The sequence below is a fragment of the Amblyraja radiata genome, chromosome 37 (assembly GCF_010909765.2).
Source record: "Amblyraja radiata isolate CabotCenter1 chromosome 37, sAmbRad1.1.pri, whole genome shotgun sequence".
NCBI lineage: Eukaryota > Metazoa > Chordata > Chondrichthyes > Rajiformes > Rajidae > Amblyraja > Amblyraja radiata.
Genome location: NC_045992.1, coordinates 13430769 through 13452245, shown reverse-complemented (window position 1 = coordinate 13452245; position 21477 = coordinate 13430769). Strand labels below are relative to the sequence as shown.

At 45.4% G+C, this 21477-nt stretch overlaps 1 protein-coding gene across 4 annotated transcripts in view; it reads left to right on the top strand.

Annotated features, from left to right (window-relative positions):
* pald1 (phosphatase domain containing paladin 1) overlaps positions 1 to 21477 on the top strand; it is a 188600-nt gene that overhangs the window by 93414 nt on the left and 73709 nt on the right. For all 4 annotated transcript variants that reach the window (XR_004410053.1, XM_033012959.1, XM_033012957.1 and 1 more), the window contains exon 18: positions 530 to 670. Coding sequence is in view for 3 of the 4 variants with exons in the window: in XM_033012959.1 (XP_032868850.1) it covers positions 530 to 670 (141 nt within the window). In the remaining variant the exon portion in view is untranslated. The remainder of the gene's footprint in view (positions 1 to 529; positions 671 to 21477) is intronic.

Here is a 21477-nt window from a genome sequence, read left to right as displayed (position 1 = left end):
GAAGATTGTTCCCGATGTTGGGGAAGTCCAGAACAAGGGGTCACAGTTTAAGGATAAGGGGAAGTCTTTTAGGACCGAGATGAGAAAAGAAATTCACTCAGAGAGTGGTGAGTCTGTGGAATTTTCTGCCACAGAAAGTAGTTGAGGCCAGTTCATTGGCTATATTTAAGAGGGAGTTAGATGTGGCCCTTGTGGCTAAAGGGATCAGGGGGTATGGAGAGAAGGCAGGTACAGGATACTGAGTTGGATGATCAACTATGATCATATTGAATGGCGGTGCAGGCTTGAAGGGCCGAATGGCCTACTCCTGCACCTATTTTCTATGTTTCTACTCCAAAGATGTACAGGTTTGTAAATTAATTGGCTTTGGTATAAATGTAGTCCCTAGTGTGTGTAGGATAGTGTTAATATGCGGGGATATCTGGTCAGTGCGGACTCGATGGGCCGAAGGGCCTGTTTCCGCGCCGTATCTCCAAACTAAATCAGACATGCGGATTTTAACGTTAATTTTGAACCTCTGCTTACACAGGTTGTGATGGAAATCGTTCGACTCCTACCCGAAGGGCATAAGATGAAGCGGGAAGTGGACCTGGCGCTGGATGCTGTGAACGAGACCATGACCCCCATGCATTACCACCTGAGAGAGATCATCATCTGCACTTACAGGCAGGTGGGTCACCGTCCCTGCAGCCAGGTGAACCGCCTGGTGATCGGAGAAATCTGATCTTGGGTGGGATGAGAACAGCTATTGCAAGTACATGTGGTTGAGCAGTGGCCGACAGCTCAATCGGTGTGTTCCCTGGAACCAGTGTTAGATGGGGCAACACTGAGTAGGGTTGTTGCAGCAAAGGGTGAAGTCTCCCTCCATAGACGCTGCCCGGCCCGGCTGAGTTCCTGCAGGTGTGCTGCAAATGGCAAGTCAAATTTCACTACTCCAATTGGCGTATGTGATAATAAATGTCCTTTGTCCTTGTCCTCTTAATGTTTTGCTCAACATTCCAGCATCTTGCGTCTTAATTGCAGCATTATTTGTGAAGGACTCTGTGGCTGACAGTACGGGGAACATGATGAGCCAATGATTCGTTTTCGCTCTGCAGTTGTCAAGGGACGAGTTATGTTTGAGAGATCGATTTTTAGGGTCGAGTGCATAAAACTTGCGCTTTAAGTGTGAATTTCTCGGCAAGTGTTGTTACTGGATTTCACCGTTAGGTGGTGCACTCGCTCTGTTTTGTAGACCAGCTGCCGGAGAGTAACTAGGGGGGAGTGACAATGTGATCTGTATATTCTTGCCTTTACCTGGTTATTTATTCCCTGTAAGCAACCCCAGCAAAAGATGAAGCTGCACTTGTTTCTTTCCAAAACATAATTGACAAAAAGACTGCGGTTTTGCGACTAAATATTTGCATCCCGTTTGGAGAGTTGGTGTGTTTGTCGCATGCAGAAAGTGACTTGAAAGGTGAGCTGGGGAACGAGTGCTGAAACGGCAGACACAAGTCGGGGAAGCGATCGGCGTGATAGAATACAGAAGGTGAATGGGTCCGTGGGGTAGGAACACCGAGGGAGAGGTGGAATGGTTGTAAGAGTGGAACTGCGGAATTATTTGCCACAGAAGGCTGGGGATGCCAAGTCAGTGGATATTTTTTACGGCGGAGATGGATAGATTCTTGATTAGTACAGGTATGTGTCAGAGGTTATGGGAGAAGGCAGGAGAGTGTGGTTAAGAGGGAGCGATAGATCAGCCACGATTGAATGGCAGAGTAGACTTGATGGGCCGGATGGCCTAATTCTACTCCTATTTCTTATGACCTTGGAGGGCCTGCTTTAACCCTGACCTCCAGTGCTGTCTGTGTAGAGTTTGCATGTCGTCCTTATAGCGACTTGCGTGCGCTCCAGATTCCTCCTCCTTGCCAAACACATGCAAGTTGCAAAGATAGTGACTATCCCGCAGAATGTGGCGAGAGTTGGTAGTACAAGATAAACACAAGAGTTAAAGAAGACTCGAGTGAGTATCTTATTGTCACATGTACTGCATTGAAACAATGACATTCGCACTCCCAGCAGCGGCACAACGGGTCTGTAAAGTAGTACTCATTATTGACGGTAATATGGTGCAAAGAACACAATGAAGCTCATAGTAAACCCAGGGAGTTCGGAGTTTAGTTGGAGTTTGTAGTGTTCAATTGACCGATGGTTGTTGGGAAGAAGCCGTTCCTGAACCTGAACATTGGAACTTTCAAACTCCTATACCACCTCCTTCACAGCAGAAATGCAATGAGAATGTGGTGTTGTGGTGTGGGTCCTTGAAGATGCTGACTGCCTGTTTGAGACATTGCCTCTTATAGATTCCTTCAATGATGGGGAAATCAGTATCCGTGATGGAACGGGCAGTGTTCACTACTTTGTGTCATCTCCTTTGTTCCTGGGCATTCGAGTTGCCAATCCTAGCCGTGATGCAAAATGGAATAGTGTAGGATTGAAGGACAACACATACTCGATGGGCTGAAGGGCCTGTTTACTTGGGGTCTAGAACAAACAGTGATTAGGTATGTTAATGGGCACAGAGACCAAGAGCAAAGCAAGCTTTTCATGAATCTGAATTCCTTCCCAATTGTCTATAGATTTTCATAAATAGCTCTGTGAGTGTGCATATGACCTGCCATTGAGAAACATCCAACCAGTGCGTCTGGGTCTCAACTCTTGAGCTCGGTTCAGTTCAATTTAGTTTATTGTCATGAGGTACAGTGAAAAGCTTTTGTTGCGTGCTAACCAGTCAGCGGGAAGAGAATACATGGTTGCAATCGAGCCATTTGCAGTGTATAGATACATGATAAGGGAACAACGTTTAGTGCAAGGTAAAGCCAGTGAAGTCTAATTAAAGATAGTCCGATGGTCACCAATGAGGTAGATGGTAGTCCAGCACTGCTCTCTAGTTGTGGTGGGACGATTCGCATGATACATATGTGGTGCAATGAGCAGGGAAGGAAAAGTACTAATGAGTATTTTAAGTTGCGAAGATGGCAAACTGTGCTGGACAAATAAAGCAAGAGTTGAAGCAGCAGTTGGAGCTGTTTTAACAGAAGCATGTTTTCTTAGACCGGCTGCAATACAGTCATTAAACTCCCTTTGACTAGTAATTGCCCTCCATCTTTGTTTATTCAAGTGCTATCTGAACATCTGTGTCCCTGGAAATTATCTCATGGGGTGAAGATGAACTCCAAATTTGCCACAGGCTACTTTTACTGGCTTTCTGATGTTTGGTTGGGCTGCACACTGTTTGCACTGTTGGGCGGAGGGGTGAAGTTACACAGTCCACATGCTGTGAACAAAAATATTGATCGTGGCATGTACGTTTGATGGAGTTGAATGCATCCATTGGCATGTCAGAGCAGATGAAGAAGTGCAATTGTTATTGTTCTGGACCGTATCTTATAACAGACCCGACACCGGTTCTGAGCCAGGAAGTGGAGGTCTGAGCATGGTGACGCAACAGTAGTGTTGCTGCCTTACAGCGCTGGAGACCTGGGTTCGATTCCGACCATGGGTGCAGTCTGTACGGAGAATGTACGTTCTCCCCGTGACCACGTGGGTTTTCTCCGAGATCTTCGGTTTCCTCCCACACTCCAAAGACATACAGGTTTGTAGGCTAATTGGCTTGGTATGAATGTAAATTGTCCCTAGTGTGTGAGGGAGAGTGTTAATGTGTGTGGACTTCCTTGTCGGTGTGGACTCGATGGGTCGAGGGGCCTGTTTCTATGCTGTATCTCTAAACTAAACTAAACTACAGCCTGGAGTTCATCATGAAATTAAAGGAAAGATAAGTTTACACTGAAGATAGACACAAGAAGCTCGAGTAACTCAGCGGAACAGGCAGCATCTCTGGAGAGAAGGAATGGGTGACATTTTGGGTCGAGACTTCTTCAGTGACATTGGTCAGGGTGAAGAGGAGTTTGAAGATGATGCCAGATGTGGAAAGTCTAAACTAAGAGGGAAGATTGGATAGATTGAGGCTATTTATTTAAACAAAATTGGAACAGAATTACTTGTGGGGAAACTTACTGGATCTGCATTAATTGAAGCGCCTTTCTAAAGCAAACAGGACGCACCTATTCTGCATGGTGTAGATATTTAAAGCCCAGAACCATTAATTTAAAATAAGGAGCAGAGAGATGAGAACTGTTTTCACCCAGAGAATGCTAGGTCAGTGGTGGAAGCAGAAACCCTGGGCATGATCAAACAGCATTCAATTTCCTTCGCTCCATAGATGCTGCTGCACCCGCTGAGTTTCTCCAGCATTTTTATGTACCTTCGATTTTCCAGCATCTGCAGTTCCTTCTTAAGCATTCAATTGTGTGCTTGAAGGGTTCTGTCCTGCAGGGGTATGCACCCAGTCTGGAAGGTGGGATTAGGTAGTATCTTTTTTTTTTCTACTAACAGAACACGATGGGCCATTTGGCCACTTCAGATTTTCTCTGTCAGTTTCTTCCATGAAGCTGCATTTATCAGTGAGCGTCAGGGCCTGTGGGTTGGATGACACCTGGTTTGGCTGTTATGAGCGTACAGCATGGAAACAGGCCCTTCGGCCCAACTTGCCCATGCTGGCCTAGATGCCCCATTCACACTAGTCTCACCTGTCTACATTTGACTACTATCCGTATATCTGTCCAAATGTCTTTTGGACTTTTCACTTTTTGGCATGATGGCAAATCATCTTCTTCTTATTGAGTCCACACACAAGATTAGAGGTTGTTCAGCCAGAGCTGAACAAACTTCTCGGCATCTGCATACAATGGTGTCTGTCTTGGGCTTCTTGTGCGTGGTGGTGGAAAGATTGGTGGAAACGGGGATGCGAAGTGAACACTCTTTCCTTGACCCCATGGCAAATCATGAATTACAGGTAGTAAATTATACATTAAATTTCCTTCCCCCTCACTTAAAGTTGGTATTCAGTATTGAACACAGTGCAAAGAAGTTGAGAGACAGAGACCAATAGAAATAAAATAGCTGGAAGATTTATTTTATTTGCTGTTATGAGGCAATTTGGTGTATTGTTTTAAACTTGCGCTTGGATTCCTTTCATATTAACCTTTCTGTAATAATGAAGTGGTTCCTGGAATTCCAAAATTGCCGTTCAAATTTGACCACACACCTAAAAGAACAAAGGCTTTTCATTACATCATGTTTTCTGCATCCTTGGTCATTATAAAAGACTTCACAGCTCATGAGTTACTTCTGAGTTGTGGTCAATGCCCAATATGAAGATTTAGTAACATGGTTCATTTGTATTGTTTCCTTAATGGAGTGAAACGTCCTTGGAGCTTTACAGAACACAATCAGTCTCGCTATGTACAAGAGCAGTAGAGGTGGACACGAGCCTGGACTGAAAGGTAGACTTGAGAGAAAGGTAAAGAGAGTGAACTTAAGCCCTGGGCTTGCTCCACCATTTAGTACAATCATAGTTGATCTTTAAAGAAAAAAATATATTACAATGATACTTGCCTCCCTTAACATCCTATTTCATCATCGACTCAGTATTGTTAAGATGGCCAACAAGAAACACACTATATTTGTTAATGGGATTAATTATTTTTCTGGCAGAGTTCTGTTGGTAAGAACTCCCTTTACCATCTTCAAATTGTATAACTTGCATGGGGACCCCTCTGTGCTTGCAGGGGTGTTTCTTTACACTTTACTGCAATGGGATTTGAATGCACCATCTCTGAATCCCACTTGGTTACTGCAAGAATGCACGGTGTAAATTGAAACAATCATTAAGTGAGGAACTGGCATTAATGTTCTCCCTCCCAAACTGTGTCTTAAGTTTGCAACTCCAAGCCCCACTCCAGCAACAGTATTAGAATTTGTTGTTTCCAAGTTCCCCTGCATCAGGAACGTTTTCAAGTTCCTCAAGACCAAATGGAGATGGCCAATAAATGCTGGCTTTCCCAGTTCTGCCCGTTTCAAGACAATTTTATTGTTCCAAAATCTGAACACATCATCTGGACAAATATTTAAAGACTGCTGGTAACTCTATTACAATGGCACCTTCAACCATGGCAAAGAGGGGGCGGCAAGAGTTGGCAAGTGGTGGGTGAATATGGTCGAGGAGGAGTTGATTAGCAGAGAAGTCAGATTGTGGAGGGATTGTTGGACGGAGCGCTTGGCTGGGAGGGGAATAAGTGGGGAACACGGGATTCTGGAATGTGACAGGAAAGGAAGGTAAACAATGGAACGCATGGGGAGACAGACGGGAGGGGAGGGGAATCCAGTGAGATCAGTGTGGAGTAAGGGTGAAACAGGGAGATAGAGGCATGGGTGGGAAGAAGGGTGTGTGTTTGAGAGGACCAGGTAAGATAAGAGAAAGGGGCTGAAGGGTGCGGGTTACCTACAGTTGGAGATTAAAATGTTCTTGCCGTTGGGTTGTAGACTACCCAGGAGGATTAATAGTCTCTCACACGCTCCCTTCTTTCTACTGTACTCCCAAGCCCCATCATACTATTTCATCCCCTTTAAGTCCTTTCCCTCATCTTCCCCCCCCTCCCCCACTACTGCTTGCTCTCCCTTCCCTCTGCCACTACCACCACCACCATACCTCTTTCAGTACCATTCTTCACCTTCTTTTCCCATCAGAGTCCACAATCTCCAGCCTTTTTCTCTCCACTAATCGTTTCCCAGTCTGTGTCACTCTTTCTATCCTTCTCTCCGCACATGCCTGCTATCTGTAAAACAATCCTTTCTCACCCGTGTATCCCTATCGCTTACCAACTCTTGCCCACCCTCCCCACCACTTTACGCTGACTACTACCCCTCTTTCAGCCGAGAAGGGGTCTCAACACAAAAGGTCCATTTCCTTCCGCAGATGCTGCCTGACCTGCAGAGTTATTCCAGCTGCTCCCAGTTTCTGGCTAGATCCCTTGTATAGCAAGTAGGAATCTGCTTGGTACAGATGCATCTGAAGTCTCTTGTGCCAAGGTTAAAACGTCATCTGACTGCCTTCTTGGTGGAATGAAATGTCCCAGTCCATTACTCTGAATAACAGCAAGGAAACTTTGTCCCATGTCCTTGCCAATATTTATCATTCAACCCACACCACATAAACAGATTGTCCCACAATCAGACATCACGGAATATCGGCTGCCTGATGTGATTTATTTTGCAACAGCCCTTTTGCGCTTCACTGGCACAGAAATGTCGGACCTCACTTAATGCAATATAAACCTTTGGTGGCTGTAAGCATTTACTGGAATTCAAAACCACACTAATCACAAAAACGGTTGTTTCTAGGAAAGGATATTCCAATAACTGTTTAAAAAAACTATAGAATTCCAGCTGTGTTAAGACTAGTCTTAACTGTAAAGCTGGAGGCTACAATGCAGAAAATGCAGTAGTGTAATAAAAATATTGTCCAAATATCCAAGGGTGCTCCCATTTGTAGGTATTTCCTTGTAAAACCAAACCCATTGGTACCTGTGGATTTATCGTTGGTTGGACGGTGCTGCCTGTTCCGTTGAGTTACTCCAGCATTATTGTAGCATCAGGACTCCCCATTCAGTTTAGTGTCACATGTACCAAGGTACAGTGAAAAGCTTTTGTTATTCTGTCTTCAAAGTCCACTCCATTGACTTCTGTGCAATGATATCGTACTTTATTGACTATAGATTAATTTCTAGGCATATATATATGCTAGATAGATAGATAGATAGATAGATAGATAGATAGATAGATAGATAGATAGATAGATAGATAGATAGATAGATAGATAGATAGATAGATAGATAGATAGATAGATAGATAGATAGATAGATAGATAGATAGATAGATAGATAACATATGCAAGGAAGGGTGCTGTTCTGCCCATTGTGAAGATATTGGGCATAAGTGGTCTTCAGGTTTATCCATGCCCAGTTATTGTCAGAAGTTTTGTAACTGATGGAAGGTAGACACAAAATGCTGGAGTAACTCAGCGGGCCAGCGAGCATCGCTGGAGGGAAGGAATGGTCGAGACCCTTCTTCAGATTGTAAGTGATGGATATTGAAATGGACATCCACGTATTTTGTAAACATAGAAAATAGGTGCAGGAGTAGGCCATTCGGCCCTTCGAGCCTGCACCGCCATTCAATATGATCATGACTGATCATCCAACTCAGTATCCTGTACCTGCTTTCTCTCCATACCCCCTGATCCCTTTAGCCACAAGGGCCACATCTAACTCCCTCTTAAATGTGGCAATCATTTCTGCCTGGACCACCCTCTCAGGATGTGAGCATGAGACCTTCATGACCAATGAGGGAAATGTTTGTCCTCGCCTTCCCTCTAATCTTCCTTCCAATTAACTTAAATGCTCCCATGGTTACTGTCCTCTCAAAGAAATATTGCAGTACATAAGAAGATAATGCGACTTATCGTTAGTATTGATTTCTATTTAGGAGGATAGCTCACTCCTGTTCACACTTTCCCGACCTCCCATGATTTAATACAGCTTGACCCCAGGTTTTGTAACTCAAACCATTCGCAAGTTGGAAATGTGGCCATGAAGAAGGTTCCTGTGAGGCAGATGATGCCTTTGACCCAAAGCCACTCTCCCCTTCCCCACTCTCCCCATCCACTTATATCCCCCTCTGTGGCTTTTCATTTCATTCATCTTCCCTCCTTATTTGTCTTCCTTTTGTCTCCTTACTATTTCTCCATCCATCTGCCATCCCAATCCCCCCCCCGACCATATTTGCATTGATCCTTGTTAGGATTTGTCCCACCCCTATCTCTCATTTCCCGCTTTCCACTATAAATCAGTCTGAAGAAGGATCCCAATCCAAAACGTCATCTGTCCATTCCCTCCGCAGATGTTGCACGAACCACTGAGTTCCTCTAGTCTTCTGTGGTTTGCTCAACACCCAGCATCTGCAATTCCTTGGGTTTCCTGGTAGCACCCTTGTTTAATTATGCACCTACTCCAGCGCTATTGCAACCTCCTCGTGTCTTAGATTGGCATTTGGCAATGCGCACACTCCAAGTTTTGTCATGCGATGCCCTACCTTCCACCAGAACCTGCTCCTTGGTTCTTGGTTTCTTGGTCCTCCAAAATATTCCAAATGGAATTTAAACTGGAGGTGGTCCTACACTAGATACACCCACCTTCTCAGCACTGCATCTTCTGTGACCAGTTGGGAGACTCTTGGCTGCAATGAGACAACTTTGATTCCCAACGTCAGTACTGGAAAGAAAAACTAATGATCGAATATGTGCAAAAGTGCACTGGAGCGCGATCATTCATCCCTGACCTGCTGCTGTGTTGGTAATTCTACTCACGTCATAGATTTTGTGGAACTCGTTACTGAAAGTATTTGGTGAGGGACTACAATTTGATGGGAGTGAGCCTGTGGGGATTTGGAAGAAAAATATAAATCACGGCCAGACACCGTTGAAGTCACTTCCGCCTCGTGCACTGCTGCAGATGTGCGTCTGGAAAAGCAGACTCCTGAAGTGATTGGCACTTATCCAACTTTTGTTGCATTGCTGAATACAAATATCACACACCCAACAGCTGGTTCTATCTTGTTTTTTTTTTTTTAATTTAAGAATTTTATTAACTGCAGCCAAAGATTTAACTGCTTAGGTTTACAGCAGTGCTATGATTAGCTGCTGGCTCTGGTATACGTTGATTAAGTTGTATGACTGGAACTCGGATTTTGAAATCACTGTTGTTTGCATCCCATTGTGGGCAAGGGAACATTAAGAAAAAAACCACTAAAGGTATTTACTGCACAATGTATGTAAATCAACATTGTCCATAAATTGCAGATAATCTGTTATGCAGAACATTAACAGTACAGGAACAGGCCCTTCGTCCCACATTGTCCATGCCATCCATCATGCTGTTAAACTAATCTCCTCCACCTGAATGTTATCCATAGCCCTCCATTCCCTGCATGTCCATGTGTCTCTCTCAAAAATTCTTAAATGCCGCTATCTGCCTCAGTGGGCGGTGGAGGCAGGTTCTCTGGATGCTTTCAAGGGAGAGCTAGATAGGGCTCTTAAAAATAGTGGAGTCTGGGGATATGGGGAGAAGACAGGAACGGGGTACTCATTGGGGATGATCAGCCATGATCACATTGAATGGTGGTGGCTCGGAGGGCCGAATGGCCTACTCCTGCACCTATTTTCTATTGTCTATTATCTATCGTATCTGTCTCCACCATCACCCCTGGTGCCACGTTGCAGGCAACCACCATTCACTGTGCAAAACAATATCCAGCCCCATAGTCCAAAGGATAATAAGGATTCAGAGAGCCTAGTTGACTCCCAGATTTCCACACAATCTATAATGTTGGCCTGTGAGGGCAGGTGGCGTCTCATTGTAATCTTGCGTCTGGGAATAACTGGGAAGGGCAGTGTTGGTTCTGCACGGACTCATCCATCCCTGTCATGGACAAATCTCTCTGCTGCAAACTGGAGCTGCAAAGCCTTGAGCACTGGAGAGCTGTTCAACCACGGGGAACACTGGAGCTGAATTGGGTCTGAATTCCCCACCCGCTCAGAGTCATGTATTCCAGCATGGGTGGGTGGGATGCAATTAGTAATGGGATCCTCTCTGACTGTCACAGCGGTCAGAGACCAGGAGAAGGCAGACGTTCACTTTCATCCACCAAGCCGACAGGATCGCAATGGTTGCCCACCTTTCTTCCTCATGGTGCCCAGTTTGAACCTGTGAGGCCCAGGATATGTGGGGAGAAAGGAGTAATAGCCCTGTCCCACGGTACAAGTTCATTCCAAGAGCTCTCCCGAGTTTAAAAAAAATCAAACTCGTGGTAAGCACGGAGAATGAACGTAGCGGGTACGTCGGAGGCCGGGGACGTCTCTTAGCGGCTCGTAACGCTAACGGCAGGTACTCGGGAAGACTCGCTAACGGCAGGTACTCGGGAAGACTCATGTAGATTTTTCAACATGTTGAAAATTGTCCACGAGAGCCCCGAGTACCGACGAGTGGCCATTACCGTAAATCTCCGATTTTAAATCAGGGCAAACTCGGGAGAGCTCTTGGAATTAACTCGTACCGTGGGACAGGGCTTTAACACCTTCAGGTTGATTATCCTTTGAACGCTTCAGGGTGATCATCCTTTACTGTGCGTCTGCTGCAAGAAATACACCTAAGCTTTTCTGGAATTCTCAGCTTTTGTTTCAGACTTGCAGTGTCTGGAATGTTTTACCCTTAAACCTACTTGCTGTTAATCTTCACCATTTCTTTCAGTTTTGGAAGGTAAGATTTGCTGGATGCCCTTCACTCACTGCAGAGTTGTCACCAGGTAGATTTTAATGGTGTCAGTGCAAGGGATGAAGGGTGGACAGACTGGACACATGTTGGATCTATATATCCAGGGCCACTTCGGTAGCCAAGTGACCCATCCAGATTTACATCTAAAATGAAAGCAGAGCTGAGGCACAGCGGCACAGAAGAGAGTTCTATTGCCTCAGTGTCAGAGACCCAGTTTCACCCTTGACTTTGAGTGCTGCCTGCATGGAGTTTGCTCGCTCTCCCTGTGACCTCTAGGTTCTCTGGTGTCCCAGTGGTTGAGAGAGGTGGTGAAGGCTTGTTAATAGAAGCTCGTGAGACTTTGCTTTCCTAATAAGTAAAAATGTTTGTAGACTCTCTTTTACCATACAGTATTACCGTACAGTATTTCCATCTGTGGTTCTGTGTTGGATTTTACTTGGGTAATGGTTTACTGTTAGCAAAAGTACTGAGTGTGTGTGTCTGTGTGTGTCTCTCTGTCTGTCTGTCTGTGTGTCTGTCTGTGTGTCTGTCTGTGTGTCTGTCTGTGTGTCTGTCTGTGTCTCTGTCTGTGTCTCTGTCTGTCTGTGTCTCTGTCTGTGTCTCTGTCTGTGTCTCTGCCTGTCTGTGTCTCTGTGCCTCTGTCTGTGTCTCTGTCTGTGTCTGTGCCTCTGTCTGTGTGTCTGTGTCTCTGTCTGTGTGTCTGTGTCTCTGTCTGTGTGTCTGTGTCTCTGTCTGTTGCTCTGTGTGTCTGTCTGTGTCTCTGTCTGTGTCTCTGTCTGTCTGTCTGTGTCTCTGTGCCTCTGTGTGTCTGTGCCTCTGTCTGTGTGTCTGTGCCTCTGTCTGTGTGTCTGTGCCTCTGTCTGTGTGTCTGTCTCTGTCTGTGTGTCTGTCTGTGTGTCTGTCTGCCTGCCTCTCTGCCTCTCTGCCTCTTAATCTTGTGGTGCGTGCTTCCAAGCTTTACCTTCTGCCCTAGATTAGTGGGAATAAGAGGTAAAGACTGGGGTGAAAAGGCTCCTTGATCATGTTGGCTGTTTTGTCGAGGCATCGCGAGTGTAGATTGAGTTGAACGGTGGGGAGGCTGGTTTGTGTGACAGACTGGGCGACATCTATAACTCTGCAACTTGTGGTTTTGGGCAGAGCTGTGGCCAAATCAGGCTGTGGCATCCCAATAGAATGTTTTCTGTATTACACCTGTAGAAGACATTTGGTAATATTCCTATGAAGATAAAGACGCTGTATAAATGCAATTATATTTGTCTTTGAAACTGTGTGCACTGAGAAAGAAACGCAATATAGAGCTAGGATGATTAGGTGGCAGGTGACGTGCCCAATGACCTCTGCAACTTGATGTTATATATTAGCTACTGGACCTGGGGACCCTGTGGAGAGCCAATGTATTACCTTGGGGTGGCACAGTAGTACAACTGTCGAGCTGCGACCTCACAGCTCTGGCAGCCTGGGTTTAATCCTGACCATTTATTTTTTAATTTTTTTATGAAACTACTTTTATTCAAAAAATAAAATAAACATAGAGTATTAACACAATCAAAGACTGCCTATGTTGACAGTTTACAAACAAACGATCATCAAATTAATATAACGTCAACTTTATCAACAAAACACTCGACCTCCAACAGCAACCAGCATTCATGGAAGGCCTCCAAAGTCCCCATGGACACCGCGTGTTCCCTCTCCAGGGACAGGCGGGCACGGACGTAGACCCGGGAAAAAGCTCAAGCAATTTAAAAAACACTTAAACAAAATTATCAAATTAAAATATTAACATTTTTATCGATAATATATTCAACCTTCTGTGGTGACCAGCGTGCACAGAAGGTCTCCACAGTCCGCATGGACACCGTGTGTTCCTTTTCTAGGGACACGCGAGCTCGGACGTAACCCCGGAAAAGGGGCAGGTAGCTGACCGCTGTGCGGCCATCGACTGCCCGCTGCCTGGACCCGCGAACGGCCATCTTGGCCAGGCCCAGGAGCAGACCGACAGGGAGACCCACTCCTCCCTCCCATCCATCCCCCCTCTGTACCGGGTGCCCATAAATTAATAGCGTTGGACTAAAATGTAGCCAAAATTTGAGGAGCAGCCCTTTCAGATATTCGAACAGTGGCTGCAACCTCTCACACTCTATGTACACATGGAACACGGTCTCTTCCTCACCGCAGAAATGACAAGCAGGGGAGGAGTCCGTGAACCGGCTCAAATACCTATTACAGGCCACGGCTTTGTGCAACACTCTCCACCCCAGGTCCCCGATGTAAAGGAGGAGGACTCCCTCGTAGAGAGACCTCCACTGGGGACCGCTCCCCTCGTCAGGTGGTAACACGGACCGCCAGGGTCTGGACGGAAGACGAGGAAGTGGAGAGTGTGCAAGAGCACCCTGTACAATACGCGCCTCTCCGCGTCACAGAACGGCACGCTGGGCATCTCTGAAAGGCGGCTCATGTTGCATAGGGCCGGCTCTCGGGGAGGGACCCGGGCCGTGGGCCCTACGAACAATTCTGACAGCGGGGGTAAGCTCGTCCGGAATCGCTCCATGCACACGCCTCTCCTCAACACCCACCATCACAGCCACGACACCCCCCTCCCCCTGAGGAGCAGGGCCCTGGCTGAAGGTGACCAAATCCCTGGCCTTCAGGAGGTCACGGTAAAAGCCAGGCAACTCCCGCCTATCCCGCCTAGCGCGTCGACTCATGCCCGCTACTGGGAACTGTCGGTGTGGAATTTGCACATTCTCCCTGTAACTTTTTTTTTTTCCCCGGTTGCTCCGATTTCCTCCCATGGATGGTTATTTGTCTCTGGAAATGTAAATCGCTCCCGATGTTGTGTGGGTTGTACAATTGTAAGGTGTAAGGAATAAGGGAAAGGTTACAGGGAAAACTGCGGAGGGAATGGCATTATTTATGATCTGTCAGAGATTGATGGGCCGATTGGCCATCTTCTACAGCATATGGGTTTGAAGCAGAGAGACGGGTTGACTGTAGAGATCGGAGTAGAGACCTGAGAGCCAGACTTGAGCCACATCAGGATTTTCCAATGAAGATAGCCATAAAATGCTGGAGTAACTCACCGGGACAGGCAGCATCTCTGGAGAGAAGGAATGGGATTTTCTAACGGTTGAGATAAGAGGAGCTGTGGGCCGATGGAACTTGGGACCAGGAGGGAACATCAATCTTTGTCATGTGTACTTTTCCCAAAGTGGCCCCATTCCCTCTTGAATTGTGCATTAATTTCCACCAACCCTGAAACCTGAGGTACTTTCAAAGTGATCTGGTAGCTGATTAGACTGAGAACTGTCTCCTTGCGTTCAGTTGCAGTAGCTGATTAATCTATAGTTCCCTTCAGAACTCGGTGATTGTGGGAACAGCTCTGGGGGGAATTTCAGGGTAAGCCAGGAAATGTCAAAACTTATTTGATACCTCAGATTACTTGAAGGATGAAAGCCAGAGTTTCTTGAGGAAGGTGGTGAGGTAAAGAAATAAAATATAATTGAACTCGGGATAAATTGTTCCCTTACCCCTCCCCCTCTTACTGTGTCTGCCCATGAAAGTTTCCCCTTGCCTTTGATTTTTAGTTAAGAACAAAGTTCCTTCCTCTGTGGTGCTCCTAATTTGATGACTGTGTGTTTCTGCAGGTCAGTCATTCCCATATGTGGCCCTTCACCCTCTTCAGTGAATTACCTCAACCCTGAACAACATTAAGGGGATTCTGAAATACAATGGAGCTATTTTCTGCAGACCTTTAGATCCTTGGGATGATAAAATACTTTCCCTTCCCATCAAGAGTTACTATTTTCAGAAAGCGTGGCAGTTAGCTGTTAAAACTGGCACCGTCTCAGCAAAGTTTCCTGCTTTTAACGCGACTCGTAGAGCTGTAATTCACAGAACTGCTAGACGTGTTCTGTATCCTTTGTCGCAAGAGTGCAGATAATTCCCCGCTCTGGGATTTCTTTGCATTAGAACACGGCTGGTTTTTGAGCTGGCTTTCGGGTTCCGCACATTACTTTAGGAAAAAATGAAGAGTTGACAAGAAATGTGGTCACATTCCTTCCAGCGTTACGTGTCTTGAAAATGGATTTCCCCCAGAGTGAAACGCAATCGCAACAATCTCTGGGTCGCTTGCCATCTTTCGCGGAATGTGAATGGGAACTTTGCAGAGTAAGTCGTGTTTAGGCGGGCGACCCTCTTCTGGCACTGCTTGTGCACTGAGTAATGAATTCTTCGTAACAGATTGCTTTCAGCGTTGCTCAGTGAAAGTCAGCGTAACCAAGGACGAGTCGCATCCTGGCCCTCTTCTCCCCTCCCCCATCGGGCGTGCAAAGTGTGAAAACGCACACATCTAGATTCAGGGAAAGTTTCTTCCCAGCTGTTATCAGGCAACCGAACCAGCCTACCGCAAGCAAAGATCTACTTTGAACTACTATCTACCTCATCGGTACTGGCTTTACCTTGTACTAAACGTTATACCCTTATCATGTATTGGTAATAATAATAATAATAATAAATTTTATTTATGGGCACCTTTCAAGAGTCTCAAGGACACCTTACAAAAATTGAGCATGTAGAGGAAAAACATGTAAGGGGAATGAAATAAATAGTAGAGACATGACTAGTACACAAAGTAAAGACAGAATTCAATACAAAACACAGTATGAGGCAATTAATGCACAGATGAAAAGGGACGGGGACGTGGGGCTAAGGATAGGCAGAGGTGAAGAGATGGGTCTTGAGGCGGGACTGGAAGATGGTGAGGGACACGGAATTGCGGATCAGTTGGGGGAGGGAGTTCCAGAGCCTGGGAGCTGCCCTGGAGAAGGCTCTGTCCCCAAAACTGCGGAGGTTGGACTTGTGGATGGAGAGGAGACCGGCTGATGTGGATCTGAGGGACCGTGAGGGTTGGTAGGGGGAGAGGAGGTCAATGAGATATGGGGGGGCCAGATGGTGGAGGGCTTTGTAGGTGAGGACCAGGATTTTGTAGGTGATCCGGTGGGAGATGGGAAGCCAGTGAAGTGGTACACTGCAAACGGCTCGATTGTAATCATGTATTGTCTTTCTGCCGACTGGTTAGCACGCAACAAAAGCTTTCCGCTGTACTTCGGTACATGTGACAAGAAACTAAAACCAAATGAAATAAAGTAAATATTTTGTCTGCTCCACTTCAAAATCTCCTCAAGGGATACCTAAATAAAAGTAATTCTCCTCCTCTCTCCGGGAGTTCTGTGAGACCCTCACTCACTGCTCCCCCTCTGTGATTCCTGCTATTCCCCCCTCTCCGATCTCTGGCCTTTGTTCCATCCATCTGCCCATCAATTATCCCCCCCCCACTTCTCGCCTACATCCACATCCACATTACCTGCCGCTCTGTTCTGTCTCTCTATCGTTCTGGCATTCTTCTCCTGTGCCTCTTCCCCCACAATCAGTATGAAGAAGGGTCTTGACCCAAAATGTCACCTGTCTATGTGCTCCTGGGCCACTGCCTAACCCGCTGAGTTACTCCAGCACTTTGTGTCCTTTTACTGTAATGCTGTTGGTCTCACATTTACAAGGACACTTTCACTCTGACTGCATATTCTGAAGTTTGTACACGAGGGGTTAACTGATCGTGGTAAACTCTGCTCATAATAACCATTAAGGCTCCTTCTATTGCTTTGAGCACTTGGAAACTACATGTAATGGGTGTCTGTACTAGACTGCAGTTGCTGGAACATGGCTAAATGCATTAGAGGGGTCACAGGCATGCAGGGTGTAGAAGTCTAATTCGGTGAGACCAAGCGTAGGCTTGGCGATCGTTTCGCCGAACACCTCCGCTCGATCCGTATTAACCAACCTGATCTCCCGGTGGCTCAGCACTTCAACTCCCCCTCCCATTCCGAATCCAACCTTTCTGTCCTGGGCCTCCTCCATGGCCAGAGTGAGTAGTACCTCACATTCTGCTTGGGCAGTCTGCACCCCAGTGGCTTGAACATTGACTTCTCCAATTTCCGATAGCCCTTGCTGTCTCCTCCCCTTCCCAGCTCTCCCTCAGCCCTCTGGCTCCTCCTCTTCCTTTCACCTCCCCCCCCCCCCCCACCCTGCATCAGTCTGAAGAAGGGTTTTGGCCCGAAACGTTGCCTATTTCCTTCGCTCCATAGATTCTGCCACACCCGCTGAGTTTCTCCAGCGCTTTTGTCTACTGTCGATTTTCCAGCATCTGCAGTTTCTCCTTGAACATGGTGTAGAAGTGTTCACTTGTTCCCAGGTAGTTAACCAGGAAAAACAGATATGGGCATCACATTACACGATTGACCGATGTCCTCGGTATACGCTGGCCAATTGCTTTCACGGTTCTGTAGTTTTCATGCAACCTGCTCAATGTATTGATTGCGATGTGCATCGTTGCTAACTGCATTGTTCAATGCAGCCATAAGCAGGGCATTCTGAATCTGAACTTGTCAGCATTAATCACAACAAATCCAAAGTAGTTGCAGGGAGTTGGTTTGTAACTGGGGTAGATGCTGGCTGTTACACAGAAAGGGGGTTTGACTTGGGGAAGCAGTAGCAGATATCAGGGGACGGTAAAGAGTAGGGTCTAAGCATTTTGGGAATTGGGTGGAGGTGAATGAAGATAAGAAGGTCAGTTTCATGAAATGGATGCTGTTTCAACCAGTGAATTAATCATTTCCAGTCACTTGTGGAAATGTCACATGTAAAATATGATAGCAAATCAGCAAAGAAGCTTTGGAATGAAATGCATTGAATTCAAGATTCAAGAGAGTTTATCGTCATGTGTCCCTGATAGGACAATGAAATAGTTGCTTTGTTTCAGCACAACAGAATATAGCAGGCATGAATAAATACAGAACAGAACAGATCAGTGTGACCATATACCAATGAATATATATATATATACACACATAAATAAACAGATAAAGTGCAATGGGCTATTTAACGCTCAGAGCTTTGTTTGAGTTGAGTTTAAAAGCCTGATGGCTGTGGGGAAGTAGCTATTCCTGAACCTGGATGTTGCAGATTTCAGGCTCCTGTATCTTCTATCTGAAGGCAGTGGGGAGATGAGTGAGTGGCCAGGATGGTGTGGGTCTTTGATGATGCTGGCAGCCTTTTTGAGGCAACAACTGCAATAGATCCCCTCGATGGTGGGGAGGTCAGAGTTTAATCTTCGTTTAACCCAAAACTTGACAGAGGAGAGATACAGAAAATGATCAAGAGCGTGTTTGTACCAATTTAAATGGGCAAAGTGAGATCCTTTGTCCCATGTAATAGTGACTGCCATTCTCACGTAATTTCCTAATTAGAAACTATATTGAACTTCAGAACATAGGTGTTCAGTAAATGCAACTTTAGTACATGCAACAAATTTTGTTTTCATGGAAAATTGACTGAAGATAAGACTTTGCCTTCCATCACAGTGAGGAGGAGATTCACTGTGATGGATGTTTGTGTAAATTGTGTGTGTCTTGGTTCTTTTTCTTGTGTGTATGACTGCAGAAACCAAATTTTGTTTGAACCTCAATGAGGTTCAAATGACAACAAATAAATTGTATCAATTGTATTGTATCATTGAATAGAGCTGTCAGATCTGAAGTCATCCAGGAAGCATATATTTAACATAATGGAGGAATTAGAAGGAAGATGTAGAAGATTATTTTCAGCAGGAAAAGCCAGGAATCTGGAACTGGCTCAAAGAATATTTAGTGGAGGCGGAAACCTCAAAACGTTCAAGCATTTCAAAGAGCTGTGTCCATCTCTGGATCATGTGCCTGAAGGTGAGATGAGGGAACCCTCTTCTTTCTGATACTGATCTAATACATGGAATAACCTTTATTTCAGTGTTGCTGAATCTGTGGAATAATATGTTTAAGAAGGAACTGCAGATGCTGGAAAATCGAAGGTAGACAAAAATGCTGGAGAAACCCAGCGGGTGCAGCAGCATCTATGGAGCGAAGGAAATAGGCAACGTTTCGGGCCCGAAACGTTGCCTATTTCCTTCGCTCCATAGATGCTGCCACACCGCTGAGTTTCTCCAGCATATTTGTCTACCTGTGGAATAATATGCATAGTTTACTTATGAACTGACTGGCCTTGGTGAAAGAAAATAAAGTTACCCGAATAACAGTCTCGAGTCCAACCGAGTTTGCTCTTTGTCCTTGATGGCTTTTCCCTGGTCCAAGGCCTCCGACCATTGTTGATCACATTCTTATTATTAATTCTACACACATGTTGCCAATGAAACAGCAGGAGTGTTGTGAATTTGCTGCCAGCTTTCCGACCAGTTTCTTCCATTTCTCAGAATGTGGGAAGGGAAGTTTTTTTAGCCGTCCCCCAGGGAGATCGGTCGATGAGAACATGATATCCGTCTCGGGGGGTAGGTCACCAGGGAATCCCAGGTCATCTCCAAGGAAGGCTGAGACATGGAACTGCACGGATAGCTTTGGAGATTCCAGTGGGGTAATGTCGAGCGTTTACTTCAGAGCCGATTCACTGACCTCAAATAACACTGACGGGTTGTTGAGCTAATGAGGACAAATTTACTTTGAGCCAAGACTTGTGTATTAAAAGTTTAGAGCAATTCAAACTTCCAGGCTCTAATGAGGAAAAAAACAATTCTATTATGTTTAAGTATTTGGTTTTGGCAAATGGTGTGAAAGCACCGAAGGGCCAACACAAAAAAAAAATGGGATATCACGGTTTCAAAGCTCATGCTCTAGGCAGTACTTGTTCTTGCCCTAATATGTACTGTTGAGGTGTGGACTATCTGTAGCTGGCATCTTAAAGCAGTGGAGAGGTACCTTTGAGCTCGCTCCACGATATCCCCAAACTCCAACTGAAGAATAAATACACCAATGTCCTCTGCCTGGCTGGCACTGCTTGTCCAAGGGAGATGTATAACTCTCCCTACTGACTTTTGGGAAACCTTGAGCTATCTTTGTCAACCTTGAATCCCCTTATTGGGAGAATTAGGAAGCCAGAGAAAGTAGTGGAAGAGGTGCACCATCTCTTGTACAATCTACATGCCCAGTCGAGTACTTCCTGCTTCACCTATGGCAGAGTCTGCTCATTTCAAGTGGGGCTACACAGGATTCGGAACCTTATTCTTAGTAGTGCAGATAAACAAGTATGCAGACGATTTTAAACCGACAATAGGAGCCGAATTAGGACATTTGGTCCATCAAGTCTGCTGCACCATTCAATCATACGGGGTAATGATTGGGGATGATCAGCCATGATCACATTGAATGGCGGTGCTGGCTTGAAAGGCCAAATGGCCTACTCCTGCACCTATTGTCTATTGCTGACCCATATTTCCCCCTCAACCCCATTCTACTATCTTCTCCCCGTGACCTTTGCCGCCTTTACTAATCCAGAATCTATTCATATCCACTTTAAAAATCCCCAATGACTTGTCCTTCACCGCCATCTATGACAATGAATTCCACAGATCGATCACCCTCTGGCTAAATAAATTTGTCTTCATCTCCATTCTAAAAGTATGTCCTTTTATTCTGAAACTGTGCCCTCTGGTCCTAGACTTCCCCACTACTGGAAACATCCCCTCTGCACCTACTGTACCTTGTGGTTAAACATTTGCAGGAAAGTTTTAGACAAGAAGATTCAGATTGTCAGACTAACTAGGTGGAAAGTGGCAAATGGAATGTTAATGAAACTAATGCATTGGAGGAAATGGGTTATGTGAAGGGAGTATAAAATAGATGGGAGGTTGTTGAGAGATGGAGAATGAATAGGAATTGAATTTGGAGAATTAGTAGGAATTTATTTCACTTGCACTTTATGTGCAATGTGACGAATTAAACTGATTATGATTGATTGAGTGCATGTCCGCAGACCCTTAAAGATCCACAGGTCCAAAAACGGATGAAAAATACACAGATTTTCCATTATTAGTTTCATTATTAGTAGGCATTAAATATAGAGCCAAAATATTATACTGAAACTGTGCACGTTAATTAAGCTACAAGGTGTGAGATGCACACAGTTCTGGTCATCACATGACAGGAAAAATGTGATTCAACTCGAGATAATGTTATTGGCAATGAACAATTTTATGTAGAAAGAAACATAAGATAAGGTCTGCAGAAGGGTCTCGACCTGAAACGTCACCTATTCCTTCGCTCCATAGATGCCGCCTCACCCGCTGAGTTTCTCCATCATTTTTGTCCACCATGAGATAAGGAAGGGTCGT